This window comes from Gymnoscopelus braueri, assembly GCF_963280865.1.
Source record: "Gymnoscopelus braueri genome assembly, chromosome: 4".
Taxonomy (NCBI): domain Eukaryota; kingdom Metazoa; phylum Chordata; class Actinopteri; order Myctophiformes; family Myctophidae; genus Gymnoscopelus; species Gymnoscopelus braueri.
In genome coordinates, this window is record NC_137605.1 from 39,853,346 (window position 1) to 39,868,540 (window position 15,195).

The 15,195-nt window shown below is 44.5% G+C and overlaps 1 protein-coding gene across 1 annotated transcript in view; it reads right to left on the reverse strand.

Moving 5' to 3' along the window:
- LOC308083154 (CUB and sushi domain-containing protein 3-like) overlaps positions 1–15,195 on the reverse strand; it is a gene marked incomplete at its 5' end in the record, with an annotated part of 383,054 nt that overhangs the window by 290,257 nt on the left and 77,602 nt on the right. Inside the window, one exon of the mRNA XM_080425319.1 lies at positions 8,004–8,235. Coding sequence (XP_080281445.1) covers positions 8,004–8,235 — 232 coding nt within the window. The remainder of the gene's footprint in view (positions 1–8,003; positions 8,236–15,195) is intronic.

The window sequence follows — 15,195 nt, forward strand, 5'->3', positions numbered from 1 at the left end:
AGTCTGGCCACACAAGACTACTATCAGCTACACATACAGGTCTGTGTATGCGGGTGCTGATATCACTGACTGTATTTAAGGGTGACAGTCTTCTTAATCATCCATAACTGCTGTAAATTTGCTTGGCAAACTAGGAGTATCGAAGTTCCAGGATGAGTTTGTTTGTAACCGTTTACAAGATGCAGAACTAACTGTTAAAAGCAACTAACTGTTAAAAGCAAAATCACTGGAGAAACACTGGACGAGTCCTACCAATAACCATAAGATGAAAGGGATAAAAAGTTAGAGTGGAAAAGTAAAACAAAAAGAAAAAAACATGTGATCAAATTAGATAGAAGGAAATCTGGGTCCAATATCCACTAATCCTTTTGGTATTTTTGTTCTGTGGCCATATTTGCACAAGTACATTAACTATAATCTACAGCTGTTTTTGCCCTTTGTGAACATGGAAGAGTTGTGAAATCATATTAAAAGGTCAGCAGTGAGTGCAACAAGAAAGAAAGCTCTATTGTATTTATTTTCCTGGCATTATGACAGGGGGAACAATAGCCTCATTTGCAAAGATTTGATAGAAATTGTCAGTTACTATTACAAAATTATATTGTGCCAAAAGCTGCGGGACACTATGATCTACACCAGATCGAAACATTCAACATTCAAACACATTCTGCTTCTACATCAAAATGGTGCAAACCAAGCCCCAGGCCTGCAGGGGATTTTTGAAATAAGAATAAACTAGTGGCCATATCTGGTACTGCAAGCTTAGCGCATAAAGGACACTACTGCGCATGCTTCTGTGGCCTGAAACCCTGTGCCTGTTCTATGGATAAAACCTTTTTGGTCAAACCCAGAAGGAGCGTGTACTTCTGATGAGCGTATACACTCTACATGCACACCCAGGGACTTTCATTGAAATGAATGGGAGGGTATTTTCCGTCCGTCCTATAGTTTTTATATAGCTCTGTGGCGTAAACACTAAACAGAAGCACAGAATGAGGTGTGCAGTGTTTCTAGTATTAAAAAAAGCTAGTAAAAAGAAAGCATGGTGAGAGGTTAATGTTCCTTGCTTGCTATACAGACAATAAAACAGTCTGCATGCCTTGGGCTATATACTGAATGCAGATGCTTTACGTAGCCCACACAAAATGTATTGGGTTTTGATTAATGCAGACAGATACTGTAGGAGGGTGAGGAACACCCAGACGATATCAGTAAATTATAGTACATACTGTAAGCCTGAGGAAACCTATGAAGTTTTAACAATTTACTTTTTGGCTTAAAAAGGTATAATTCAGTCTGAAACAAACCAAGTGATACGTCAAAATCCAGCCTGCCCTGAAATGTTTTTCTATCTACAGTATAATGTAAATTGCAATGAACTCCTGCAAAGTAAGATCATACGCTCAACTTGGGCTTAAAACCAGTACGGCCATGATCAACAGCGATAAATTGTGCCATTATTAAAGAAACATCTATATGTTTTAAGTTGGGTCTGGCTAGCACAAAGTACTCAACGCCAGTAATTGAGACAAAGATACTCCTGGTCAAATATTACTCAACACGTTATAGTTGTTCTATCAAATTTGTACTTGAGTTAAAGTACTGGAGTAGTACTGAAGTATATATATATATATTCAGAAGTACAAATTACGAAGTATTTTTTTATTTATATCAATGCATTGCTGTATTGAAATTTAGATATTTTCTAAAAACATTTAAAGATTTTCCTGAAATCTCCCCCCCCCCCCATAAATACAAATACTCAAGTACAGTACTCAACTAAATGTACTTTGTTACTGTCCATCACTGGGTATAAATAAAGAAGGTCTGAGAGGCTTAACGTCAGTATCAGCCAAGAAAGCGGGAGTCTATTCCTGTTTCATTGTTGTAGACTACTGGGAAATGGATTGCTGAGGTGGTGAGTAACAATACCACACTACTTGCCGCACCCACATCGTGCTACTCATGCACTGAGTGGTGACCGGGATCAAACCTATGACCTTGTGGTCCAAAGGTGAGTGCTCTACTGACTAAGCTACCCGGACCCCAATCACTGGGTATAATACATTTTAATGTTCCCTGGCTGTCAGTTATCATTGTGCCGCTCTAAAACTCAAGAGAAAATTGACAGCTTTGCTTTTCTATGCATGCAAAAGTAGCTGTGCATTGGGTTTACAACACATAGAAACACTGCAAAAGAGGGAGGAAGAGACAACACTGCAGTAAACGGTACATGGCATCTCTAAGGGCAAGAGAGAGCAGCAGTTTTTTGTTTATCTGTATGTCTGTTTGTGTGCCTGGCCTAACCTACGCCCTTTCTCTGGAATTCTGGCTGTAACCAACCCAGCTCACTGGGTCCCACATGGCTCATGGGGCTCTGAAAAGACCTCTATCTGACAGCGTCTGGCGTTTGGCGACGCACAGTAGCATCATCCTGGTGTTTTGAGGCATTCAGTGAAGCCGATCCATGATGACCCTTCAACACAAGCAAAACATACAGCACATCCCCAGTGCTCGTCATACCTCTTTCACCTCTATAAATAAATATTGCTCGAGTCTTTTGAAACTCGCTCTGGGAAATGGATAACAAATACATATTCAGCAGTGTAGTAGGAGGGCGGGTGTGTAGGATGTCATACACAAATTCATGCTTTTGACTGAACTTAGACTAGAGTGTTTCACTATCTGGATCTCCATGTTATTGCATATTATGCAATCCACCAATCAGTGTAGTCTAAGATAACATACCTCCATGGGAACCAATCACAAATCACACATCACAAAAGCTGGTCTTTATACAGTAACCTACTGTACTTGACCCTGCTTGATCTGGTTGCTGCTGCCTTCATTATGTGCTTTCTCTTTCAGGTTTTATTTCAAATCCATAGCCAGTATCTCCTGAATGAAATATATATAGCCGATTCCCTTGTGTTCCATGGATGAGTAGTGGAAATCCCTCAAGAATATCTCTGAAAAGCTGTTTTCTCAGAGATACAAGGTTTGGATAACGCAGTGCTAAAGATTCTTAACTAGTAAAATGTACTCAATTCTGAGTCCAAGTAAGCTGGCGGGTGCGGGGCACTTTAACTTGACAAGATAAAAGGAAAGAGAACACTCTCTCCTGAATAATTTTGAAATATTTAATTGAATGCAGTAAACGGACACATTACTCAACAGAGTGCGCAGGTACTGTACTAAGATTTTTACCATGTTCACCCACACACCAGCAGAGTTATAGCTGCCGTCTGGCTGAGAAACATTCACACAGAGAGACTTTCCAGTTAGAGAAAGAGTTAATTCTGGAGTTTTCATAACTAAGAGTGGAAGAGGAGCGTTACCTTACGGCCTGTCAAAACACTTCAACGTCATCCAGCATCAGCTTCCTGTCAGTCTTTCCCTAACAGTGTCAATATACAGTACTTAGCAGTCATCTCCATCCTCCCCAGTGTCTCCTCTTTTGACTCTTCCTCTGTGTCTTTAACACACTCCCCATGACAAGCTGACATTTTTTCTCTCTCTGAATCTCCCTCTTTCACAGTCTGTGGCTGTGAGCGGATGTTCGTACGGTCTACTTTTCAGTGCACTGCATTTTATGCATACAGCACAATGTTGAGTGGCCACCGTTCAGCACACTGTAGTGCGTGAAGAAATGTCAACATACTAAAATTTCAACCATACTGTGGAAGTGTCATAAGTATGTAGTTTACACTCCGATTCAGTAGGTAATGAGCTGTCCAGGTACAAAACCAACGAGCTACGATGACGAGGATGTATGCTCAACATGTCAAATGATCCCTTGTGAATGTTGAGGAGTAAGGCTTGGATGTTTGATTGTACACCGTTAAGCATGTGGAATCTGTTCGTTGATATCCATCAGTGTAGTTACACGTATGAATTCATCATTGCGTCATTGGAGATTCATGCCATGTTTATTTACCTTTGATCATGCCTATTCTGCATGGTTGCATAACACAGATATTCAGCTATGCTTAAAGGACCATATCATTGTCTTTTCGCAGCTTCAGCCACATTGCACATGAACAAAAGACAATTTTCCTGTTAATGGCTTTATTTTTAGACTTGGTGTTTGTTTCCATTGTATCCAATGTTATTAATCCATTTGGTTAAAAAGAGACTTGTAATACTGTGGATACATCCACTTAATTACACAATTTCATTTTCTATTCTTTTCAATCTTTATTTCAGACACAGGATCGAGAAGGATGAATGAACTACTCATCCTCACTCAATACTCATCCTACTGTATTTACAATTACACACAAAAGGCAAAAATAACGTTAAAGACACACATCAATGTCCCACAATTAGACAGCTGTGCCAATGTTTCCACATAGGTGTGGCACCGAACCGAATGTAAAACAAGAATGATCTCATTTGAGAGTCATTTAACCGGCGTATGAATATATTCATATATAAGATTTAAAACAGCTTAAAACAGCTTAGAAGGTATTAACACGTGCAGCCATGAACATTTCACTTATAATACACCATTAAGGTATTTTAAATATTCTCCAGTATGTGAGGGAATACGGGTACAGGTGTTTCTCTTTAGATAATAGCTGGGTTACTCCCATGGGTGTGGTCATAATCGTTATTGAACCAGCAATCGTGGTAGTCACATTGATTTCTGTATCAAATCCCCAATCACACAGTTAATTAAACATATTAAAACATGGAGGTGGAAGTTGTTGCGGAGGGGAGGATGAGGAAGAAGCTGCAAGCTATCCTGATGAAACTCGCCCATCCCCTCTATGACGTGCTAGTGGGGACGAGGAGCACATTCAGCCACAGACTCATCGTCCCCCGGTAGAATGACATGGTCATTCACTTGAGCCAGCAGTAGCCATCAAAAGTTCTGTTCTATTCTTGGATTAATGACTCCTACTTGACTCTAGCACATTTGCATATGGACTACTGGGATGTACACTAGACCAGAGAACCATGACAGATGCCTGTTAAGGATAGCTGCCGTAAATGTTTAATTGTTGATAGCTGCTATAAATGTTTAATTGTTGATTTATCAATCTATCTATCTATTCATTACTTATTCTGAAAACACTATAGTTACACTTTATACACATATTACACAATGTCATACAGTACATTATAGTCTAGTGCTACTTAAGTATCTATATTCTACCACGATTGTTGGTTCAATAAGGATCATGGCTACACAGATTGGAATAACCAAGCAATTGTTTAAAAGAGAAACACCTGAGCCTGTAGTCCCTCACACAAACCTGAAGAAGAGCCTGTGAAACATTGTTTTAACATTATGTAATATAGTGAAATCTGTGTAATTAATTGGGAGCATCCACAGTGTTGTCTCTTAACGGACTTACAGTAAAGCAACTCACTTCAAACGAAAGTCTTGAGGTTAAACTGGATGCATAGTCTTGACAATGTACACTCTTTAATAAATAAATAAAAACTTAGAAAGTCTTGAATATTCCGGAATAAATGGACGCATTTCAACCTGTTGGTCTTCTTCAGCGTTTCTCAGCGTTTATCTCAACAGACTTACCTTTGACTGAGCAACTGAAACCTAACCTACTTCAAAGTTATACAAAAAAATATTACCACACATAGGCCTACCTGAATAATTGAGCCAACGTTGGTCAATCATACTATAATTGAATTCCGTTTGTGAATCAATCTTTGACTATGTTCAGCTAGAATTTTCAAATGCATTAAATCAACACAAGACTACTGTTCCTTAAATCGGTATAAAAACAATGATCTAACACAATTATAGAGCTACAGATTACAACTTATGTCAAATAAAAATATCACTGAAGGTTCATTTTGTGCATCAGTGCTGTTTCAATAAACGATAAATAATTGATTACTACATGGAAAAAGTAATAATTCTATGCATATATCGGTTACAAATTTAATGTAACACATTTTTGTTAATCGGAAACATTATTTCTATCATTCCTAATGGGAGAAGTTAAACTTTTTAGATTGGGAATGTACTGAATAATACAGCACTTAAGAATAAGATACACGTTGGGCAAGTCATTTTATAACATTCATGTGTGAGAACATTCATTCAAAACAGAGCTCTCATATTTGGGAATTGCACCGCTTTAATATGCTTAGTTCAAAATATTCACAGCCCACAGACTTGTGGGCCCTTGCCGAGTATCATCAGCACCTGTTTACCTTTAAGCCTGATTCACACTTTGCGCAACACTGGTGCGTAACCAAGTATGAACCAAGCCTTCGAAGTCTGCCCCCGCATCAGTAGAGTAGAAAACGGGTCCCTAACAAACTGCATTACTTTTGTGAGAGACCAGAGTAATCAAATCTTGTCGCTGAAACATGCTTTTAGTTTATCTACAATTCTGACATCATGGGATTGATCTGTGTGGATGATGATGACTGAATATAAATTAGTTGCGCAGTGTTGAGCAAAGAAGCATTACTCAAATCAGCAGGGAAAAGCAGAGAGTGATTCTGCCATGTCAATAGCGGTTTTATAATTCCCATGTACTCCCAAATTAAGCCTATTTAAGTACATGAAGATGTCACTCAATGGTCAAATAACATACCCCTACTAAAGCAAGCACGTCAGCTTCTCAACCTTTATTTCTAGAAACATGGATTTCTCTGTCCACTCCGCTTTGATGGTTTTCTGTCTAATTCTCTTTTCCACAGTCCATATTGACAGTTTGCCAAATGTTAACCTGTGCTGCTGTAAACACATTGATAAATGTACTACCGTGATTGGCTAATCGTGCTAAATTAGCTGGCTAGTAACTGCAGTAGAGTGTTGCGTTGACAAATTGTGGCCAGCTGTTAGCAGCTTGATTGGCTAAAACACATTGGAGGTATTGATTGATAACATTTAATAGGTGGGTGTACAGGAAGATTGGAGAATACTGAATGAGGGCACATTCTCATATTAAACGCCACATTATTTTGCACAAAACCTTTTAATTTGTATTAATGTCTTTGAGATGGGCCATTTCACATTGTTAGGGAACGTTCAATTACACATCATTTCCTGGATAGTATCAATCAGAGGTAATAGGTATACTCAACAAAATCAGGAGATATTAATTCTCACTAAGTTTGTACTCCTTTTTGGACATATTTGTTGATCTTGCCAAATGTTTAATTGAGCATAGGCCTACTCATGATCACGAGCAGTAGACAGTACAAACAGTTCTCTCTATCACAACTTTACCTCTTTCACTGTCCCCTTCACTCACCCGTCACCCCAACCTTACCTCAATGAATCTCGCTCTCTCTCATAGCTCAGTAATTGATGAGAGCTTCTTCAGCCAATTATATCTAATGCCTGGTAGGATCACATAAACTTGCTAGATGATGCCATTCACACTCGGCACAGAGGGGATGGATAACCCTCATGTCTCAAGGTTGCGGGGTCAAAAGCACTTAAATCCCCCGTTTCAGATGGAGTGACTTCTCCATCAATAAAAAGCAATAAACTGAAATTTGTGACATTGAGAAGTAGCAATTACTATCCGTCATTATCTGACTTACAGTATTAGATACGCACCTGATTGAATGAAATGTATGTCCATGAAAAAAACTCTGTAGGCTTACATTTGAGTCAGTTTTTAAAATAATGTATTTTAAACATATTAGACATTGACAACACCACTTGAATTAGTGGAGCTGTCACACTGTAAAATCAGTCTTCATTAAAAAGTGTATGCAAATGAGCCTGTTAAGAGTCAATTTGATTAAAACCCTCAGTGTTAATTGATCCATTCGTATCTCAGAGAGTGTACAAATGCACCTATATGAAGGTTAAAACCCTCAGTGTTAATTGGTCCATTTGTATCTCTGATATTGTACAAATGTACCTATATGGAGGTTCAAATCCTCGTTAATTTATCCTCACACTCAGATTAAAATAACACACCGTATTTTACATGGTATGAGCTACACAGAACATCTCCTCAAACACGCATAGCAAACAAACAAGCATCAACAACTCAACTCACCAGATGGTGGGAGGTTCGGACCCCTCCACTTCCAGGTAATCGGACTTCTCTTCCATCTGGAAGTCGGTGAACACCAGGGAGATGGTGTCTCCTGGCTCGGACAGGATGGTCCACTTGCACTCCCCACTGCCAGTGCTTCCACCGCCAGCTCCTGGAGAGTCTCCGTTGGGGAAATCAGGGCTGGAGATGAGCCCACTGGAACCCCTCAGGGTGCCGCCGCACGTGTCCTCCGCTGTCAATCACCAAAGACCAGGGGGAGAACGGCGTGAGAACAGACACACAAGGCTATTTTCTGAGCACTTCCTCAAGGTCAACACAGAAGAGGATGTGGTACATAACAGCTGTCCCTGTCCTCACAGATAAAGCCACCTATATATCATTAAAAAAAGGCCATTGTTGAAGGTACACAGTAGGGGGCTGGTGTTAGAGCAAAATGGTTGTCGTGCTTTTGTGTATTCACATGCTAGATATGGAAGTAACTATTTCACTCAGTGAGACTAATTCCAGTAATAACGTTGTACAGTATATGAAACTGACAATGTGAAACATGCTTGTGTTTTCAACACACTGGCTGGGAGCATGAAATATTCACATAAAATGACAAATGAGAAGATAACGATCTGTTCATAACCAATTAATAGTTAATTCTGCCAACATAATACATTCGAGACGTTTTTAAATTTTTTTTTAATTTTTTTTCTCTCTCTCTCTCTCTCTCTCTCTCTCTCTCTCTCTCTCTCTCTCTCTCTCTCTCTCTCTCTCTCTCTCTCTCTCTCTCTCTCTCTCTCTCTCTCTCTCTCTCTCTCTCTCTCTCTCTCTCTCTCTGCTCCTCCTTCTGAGGGGCTGTAATTCATCATTGTGTCCTCCAAGCGGCCTCATGTTTCGGGAAACAAACAAATGGTGATAAACAGGACTTATAATGCTGTGAAATTGTATTTTCTTTTTTTTTCAATGTGGGGAGCACGGCATGTCAGCTGAATGTTAATGCACTCTCCCATAATAGTGGCTCACTCTCTCTCACTCCATCTCTCTTCCCTTCTCCACTCACCCTCTCTCCCCAGCCACGTCCCCATCCACCTCTCTCTTGCCCTCTCTTGCTCTCTCCTTCATCTCTCATCCTTCCTCTCTGTCCAGATCCCTCGCATATCTTTCTACAATTACTCATCGTCACCCTCCCCCTCTTTCCCTTTTGCCAAGTTTTCTTTCTTTTTCTTTTTTTTCTTTTTAAGAATTCTAATGAAGGCAGGGCTTTCACAGTTTTCACATCATTTAAGACTAATATGTGACTCTCAGCTGTGCCAGCTGAAACCTTTGATGGCTTGGCTTTCCGCTCAGGGGCTGTCAGAGCTGCCAGGCACAGCCATGGAAAGCCTTGGAACATTCTCCTATGCTGCATTACACGATTGGTCAAGGGACAAGTAAGTGGATGTGCAAAATTCTAAAGAAGAAGGAAAAAGCCACTGCAGGGGCCGTTAGTTGGCTTGATCCATGTCCTTGGAGTCACATATACATTAACTGGAGGATAGCTGATGGGAGTCTTCAGAAGGACTCATTGAGACATCTATGATGTCTGCACATATACTTGCGTCATAACAAGCGCTTTCCTTTGTAGTCTATTGTATACGCCAAAGGCAGACTTTTTATCGTCTGCAAGTGGGGGCTAATTGGAAATGCATGAATTTATAGGTTGTACAAATGAATGGAAAGCCTTATTATATTTAGCATCTGGTTTTTCACTGTTTGCATAAACCGCATCTTAATGAGCCTGACTAGTCTTGCTTTGCCAGATGATCGGACAACTCTGCCTATACCAATCGGAATTTCTAAATGCAAGGTACAGCTCAAGAACAGCTGATGACAATCATGTTACCGGCTCCATATGAAGTACCGCCATAAAGTCTTGGGATTAGTTTGGTAATGAAAGTTTTTATTTTGTTTTACTCTCCAATATTTTCATCCAGTTTTAATAAAAAAGCTTGGAGATTGTCCTCTAGTCTCTAGTTGAGTGAGGCTTTCACAGACTGATATGAGAGTCTCTAGATCCTGACAAAACAAAAAGACCGTCCAACAAACACTGGCAACAGGGGCTATCAATTAGTATTCCTTTCTTTACTTTTCACATGACATGCCAACGAAGGCTCAGTGGAGAATTTTAATTGGCTACAGTATATCCTCTAATTAAAAGGAGCAATGAAGAATCTGTCTGGAGGAGTCACAGCACTCCTCAACCTTGATGACAAGTCTTGCAAGGTTCAAGCGTCATGGCCAACGCGGAGGACACATGGAGAACGGTGGTGGCAACAGAAGTAACAGAAAGTATGACAGTGAAAAGGGAAGTGAGTTTTATTTCATGAAGACATGAGAAAAGAGCAAGGTCAAAGGTAAAGGCATGTATGAATCTGTGAGAATAATTTATAAGGTAGATGGAATGGAGAAAGAAGGTAGACAATAATGTCAGAAATACAGCATTGGAGAGGAGAAACAGAATGAGAGAACAAAATGATAAAGAAAAACTGGAGAGAGAAAAAAATATGGAGTAAGCTAAAGTCAGGAAAAAGACAGATAGAGTAACAGGTAACAGGAGCCTAGAAAATGCACAGGGAGAAAGATAAATAAAGGTACTCAGATTATTATTTTTTTTAACAATTCTTTATCCCACGATTTTGGTAACCTTTTTTTCCACCCAGTGCCAATTGCCTAAGCTGTAATACTGGGCGCTACTCTTCCTCTGCCAGCCTGGGGGAGAGCCCAGAACTGAGCTCATGCTTCCTTCAATGCATGAGGAGTGAGCAGCCCGCTTCTTATCACTTGACAGGGGGGAGTTTCCCCGATAGGACGTAGCGCGTGGAAGGAACACGTTATTCCAACCAGTTTTTTTCCTTTCAGGCACCCCGGCTGACCAGGGGGAGGCAGTATAGAGACCAGGATTACTGAATGTTTCTTGTCAAATTCCTCGTAACATACTCACTATGGGATATCAGCGCCTCCTGGCGATGCACAGAGCTACATACCATAAACTCCCGGGCCATTCATTGGCTGAGAAGGGTATGTCACGTCACCGGAAGACCGGAAGGGGTATAAAACCCCTCGCGTGACGTAGGCTAATCCTCTTTTGCTTCTCTGCATGGCAGATGCAACACGGCTCAAGACATACTAAAACAAATTATTGTAAAACTATTCGATTTCTCCGGACTGAAACCAGCTCTAGCCCACAGCGGTGGTACCAACCCGCGGGTTTTCCTCCTTAAATCTTTTGGTTCCGCTCCAGCGGCTATCTTCTTTCTTCCAACTTTTCTTACTACTACAAGTTTTTCCTCCTCACGTGCTAGCACGGCCAAGCCAGAGTTAGCAGCTAAAGCTAATTAGCCTAGCAGCTAAAGCTCATTAGCCTAGCTCCCTGTCAGTCGCTGTGTTAAAGCCTAGCCTAGCGTTAGCCTACTAGCAAACACTCGATGCTAGCCCTGCAATGGAGGAACCACGGACATATGCACATATTCTGGATTGCCGCATGTTCATCGCCGGAGACGATCCCCATGGGTTCTGCATCTCCTGCCTCGGGCTCCAGCATGCCTTCGCAGCGAGGCACTTCCCCGATGCACCAGGACGCTGCGAGGACTGCGCGTTCTTCTCCACCCTGCACCTCGACAGCCGCCTGGCCAGGGCCAGGGCACTCGTCGGAGGAAGCAGCGGGGATTCGTCCCAGCGCGGCGCGGCTTCAGAGGCACCCTGCATCACCGGCCCAGGGAACGTGCGTGGTGGGCCCCACCGCGTGCGTCCCCAGATCACCATGGGCCCTCAAGCAGCCCCAGCGCCCCCGAGCAGCGCAAGCCACGGCTCGCGGCGCCACCAGGCTGCCACACCGGCCGTTGAACACGGCACTCCAGCAGCCGCGCGGGCTGTGCCTGGCGGGTCCAGCCAGGTGCAGCCTACTAGTGGCTCTTCCTCCCCCTCCTCCCATCCACCTACTCCTCTACCACCGCAGGCGTACAGGGACGGCAGTGCGTCGCCAGAGGACAGCGAGGGCGAGCCCCACTTCACCATCCAGAAGGAGAAGTCACTCTCTGTGGCGGTGAAGAAGGCCTACAAGTCGGCGGCTCTGGCGGCGCGCACACTCAACATAGTGGCTATCCTCCAGGGCTCGACCGCTAAACGTCTGACCGAGCTGAGGGAGGCTTGGGGCGACGACGCAGAGGAGTTGGAGGCCCTGCAACAACTCACCATAAAGGTGACTCGCCACGCCACGGCGTGGGTTGGAAAATCCATGGCGGACAGTGCAGCAATCGAGCGAGCAAGGTGGCTCGACCTCGCCGATTTCCGCCCGGGGTTGACTGATGCTAGGAAGACGGTCATGGCGCTCCCGCTAAAAACCAGACAACCTCGCAGTGAAAGGCCCGCCGGCAGAGGACGTTCCTCCTCCTCTCGCCGTGGACAGGCCAGCACCTCACGGTCCTCCTCGGCCCAGGCGGCCTCAACAGAGAGAGCTCGGGACGAGGGACACAACCGGGGCAGACCGACCATTCTATAAGCCCACAATGCCTGGATCGCCCGAATTCCGGTGTTCCAGACATTGCTGGGATAACATCTGTGCATGCAATGAATCAACGCAAAGACCACAATGCCTGGAACACCCGAGTTCCGGTGTTCCAGACATTGCGAATTGGTCCCTCAACCCGTGGTTGGCGGACCAGCTCTGGGCCAGGTTTGGCCGGGCTCAGGCCGACTTGTTTGCCTCCAAAGAGAACGCGAAGTGCTCTCGTTTTTTCTCAGTGAAGGTGGGGGACCCTTCCCTGGGCATGGATGCCCAAGCGCACAACTGGCCGGACGAACTGCTGTATGCGTTCCCGCCACTGGACCTGATCCCCCCGACACTGGAGAGGGTGAGGCTTCAGGGTCAGTCGGTGCTGCTAGTGGCTCCGGCATGGGGCGTGTGGAGGTCGGAGATAACTCCTTTACGCCGAACCTTGGCCCCTCCCACTGTACAGGGACCTGCTACGGCAGGGAGGGAACGAGATTTTCCACGAGCGACCTCAGGACCTAGACCTGTGTCTGGCCCGTGAGAGGGAGACCTTGACTTTGTGTGGCCTGCCCCCTGATGTGGTGGCTACCATCCAGGGCGCGAGGGCCGTTTCCACGAGGGCTGCGTATGACGATAGATGGAACATGTTCGTGTCTTGGTGTCTGGAACAATCACCGCCAGTGGTGGCTTTCCAGGCCCCGGTACGCAGCATCCTCATCTTCCTGCAAGACAGGTTGAGTCAGGGTCTGGCTTTCTCGACGGTTAAGGTGTACCAGGCGGCCATTTCCGCTTGTCACGAGGGTTTCGATGGCATGACGGTTGGCCGACATCCTCTGGTGCGTTGTTTTATGAACGGTGCCAGGCGGGCCAGACCGGTTACTAGGCCTCTTTTCCCAGGCTGGGACCTGGCGGTGGTACTGGATGCACTTTGCCATCCACCGTTCAAGCCTTTTGAGTCTGTGGATCTGAAGATCGTTAGTCTCAAAACGGTCCTTTTGGTTGCTTTGTCTACAGCTAAACGGGTCAGTGACATGCATGCGCTCTCAGTGAGTTCGGAATGCATGAGGTTCTCGGGCGACAACAGAAGGGTTTTGCTTAAACCCAACATGGCGTTTGTTCCCAAGAGCGGGGTGGTAACCCAGGCCCCGGTTGAGCTGGTAGCTTTTCATCCACCTCCTTTCGCTTCAGCGGAGGATAGACGGCTGCACTGTCTCTGTCCAGTGAGGGCTCTGAAGCTCTACTGCCAGAGGACAGCGATCGGCCGGTCGTCGTCATAGCTTTTTGTCTCATTCGGCCCAGGTGGTCGGAGGAAGGCGGTGGCTAGGGCGACGCTTTCTAGATGGATCTTGGATGCCATTAGGCTGGCCTATGTCAGTAGTGGCGCTCCAGTTCCAGAAGGACTGAAGGCTCACTCTACTAGAGGCGTGGCTGCATCCTGGGCCCTCTCTCCAGGGGAGTTTTGGTCCAGGAGGTACACGCGGCTGCAAACTGGTCGTCTCCATCGACTTTTGCGGCTTTCTACAGCCTGGACGTGGCGGCGGCGTCAGTGGCGCACGCTGTCCTGGGTGTAGCGGCTGTCTCTAGCTAGAGTAGGGGAGGTTGGACAGGTTTTGTTACCCTGCCTTTTCTCTCTCCTGCCTTCCTTCTCCTGAGTCCCCTCGGTACCACCGTTGGTAGGGTCCCAGGGGACGAGGCCCTGTTTCCTTGTATTCACTTATGGGACAGACTCGTGTCTGTTCATTAGTTGAATAAGGCAGACTTGGTCTGTCAGGGTCTACTTTCTTTCTATATCCGCACCCCGGCCCGGAGGGCTGAGGTGCCCGTGAGGCTGGAGGTCACACCCGTGGGGGCGGGGCCTTGAGGCTGGGGGGCGTGCGGGACTGTGAGGGTTTTGTATGGCTATAGCCCTAGGGGGGTTTATGAATCCCATAGTGAGTATGTTACGAGGAATTTGACAAGAAACCCGAGGTTACAGATGTAACCCCGGTTTCTTTAGAATTCAGAGTAACATACTCACCTAACACCCCTTTTTGTGTGCATGTGCATGCAGAGAGCTGTTGTTAAAGAGGATTAGTCTACGTCACGCGAGGGGTTTTATACCCCCTTCCGGTCTTCCGGTGACGTGACATACCCTTCTCAGCCAATGAATGGCCCGGGAGTTTATGGTATGTAGCTCTGTGCATCGCCAGGAGGCGCTGATATCCCATAGTGAGTATGTTACTCCGAGCCGTGTGGGTGTGTGGGTGTGTGTGGGGGGGAGAAGCGACAAAGTAATAATGCTAATCTATTGCCTCGTCACCATTACACAAGATGCCACGGAGTAAACAAGCTAATGAAATGAGCTAACCTGGCCTTAAGGTGGACTGACTTAAGGCAGACCAGTAATTCTACACAGAGCTAATGTCACACCAACTCATCACCCCAAGTCTGTTAATACTTTGACTGCACATCCCCGGGTATGGACTAGTGTTTATAATTGAAAATGAGTCCAGAGAATCTTTCCCCTTCAAATTCCCTCTCGAGTGCTCAAGTGTTAAAAGATATCCTGGTTCGTAAATTGGATTGGATATTATGTCCTGATGAGTACAACTGAAGTGGATATTCAAAGAAAAGCCTCCATATTGCTTAAATGTGAGAGGAATGTGTACAACACAGTTAGTACCTGCAAATGACTCT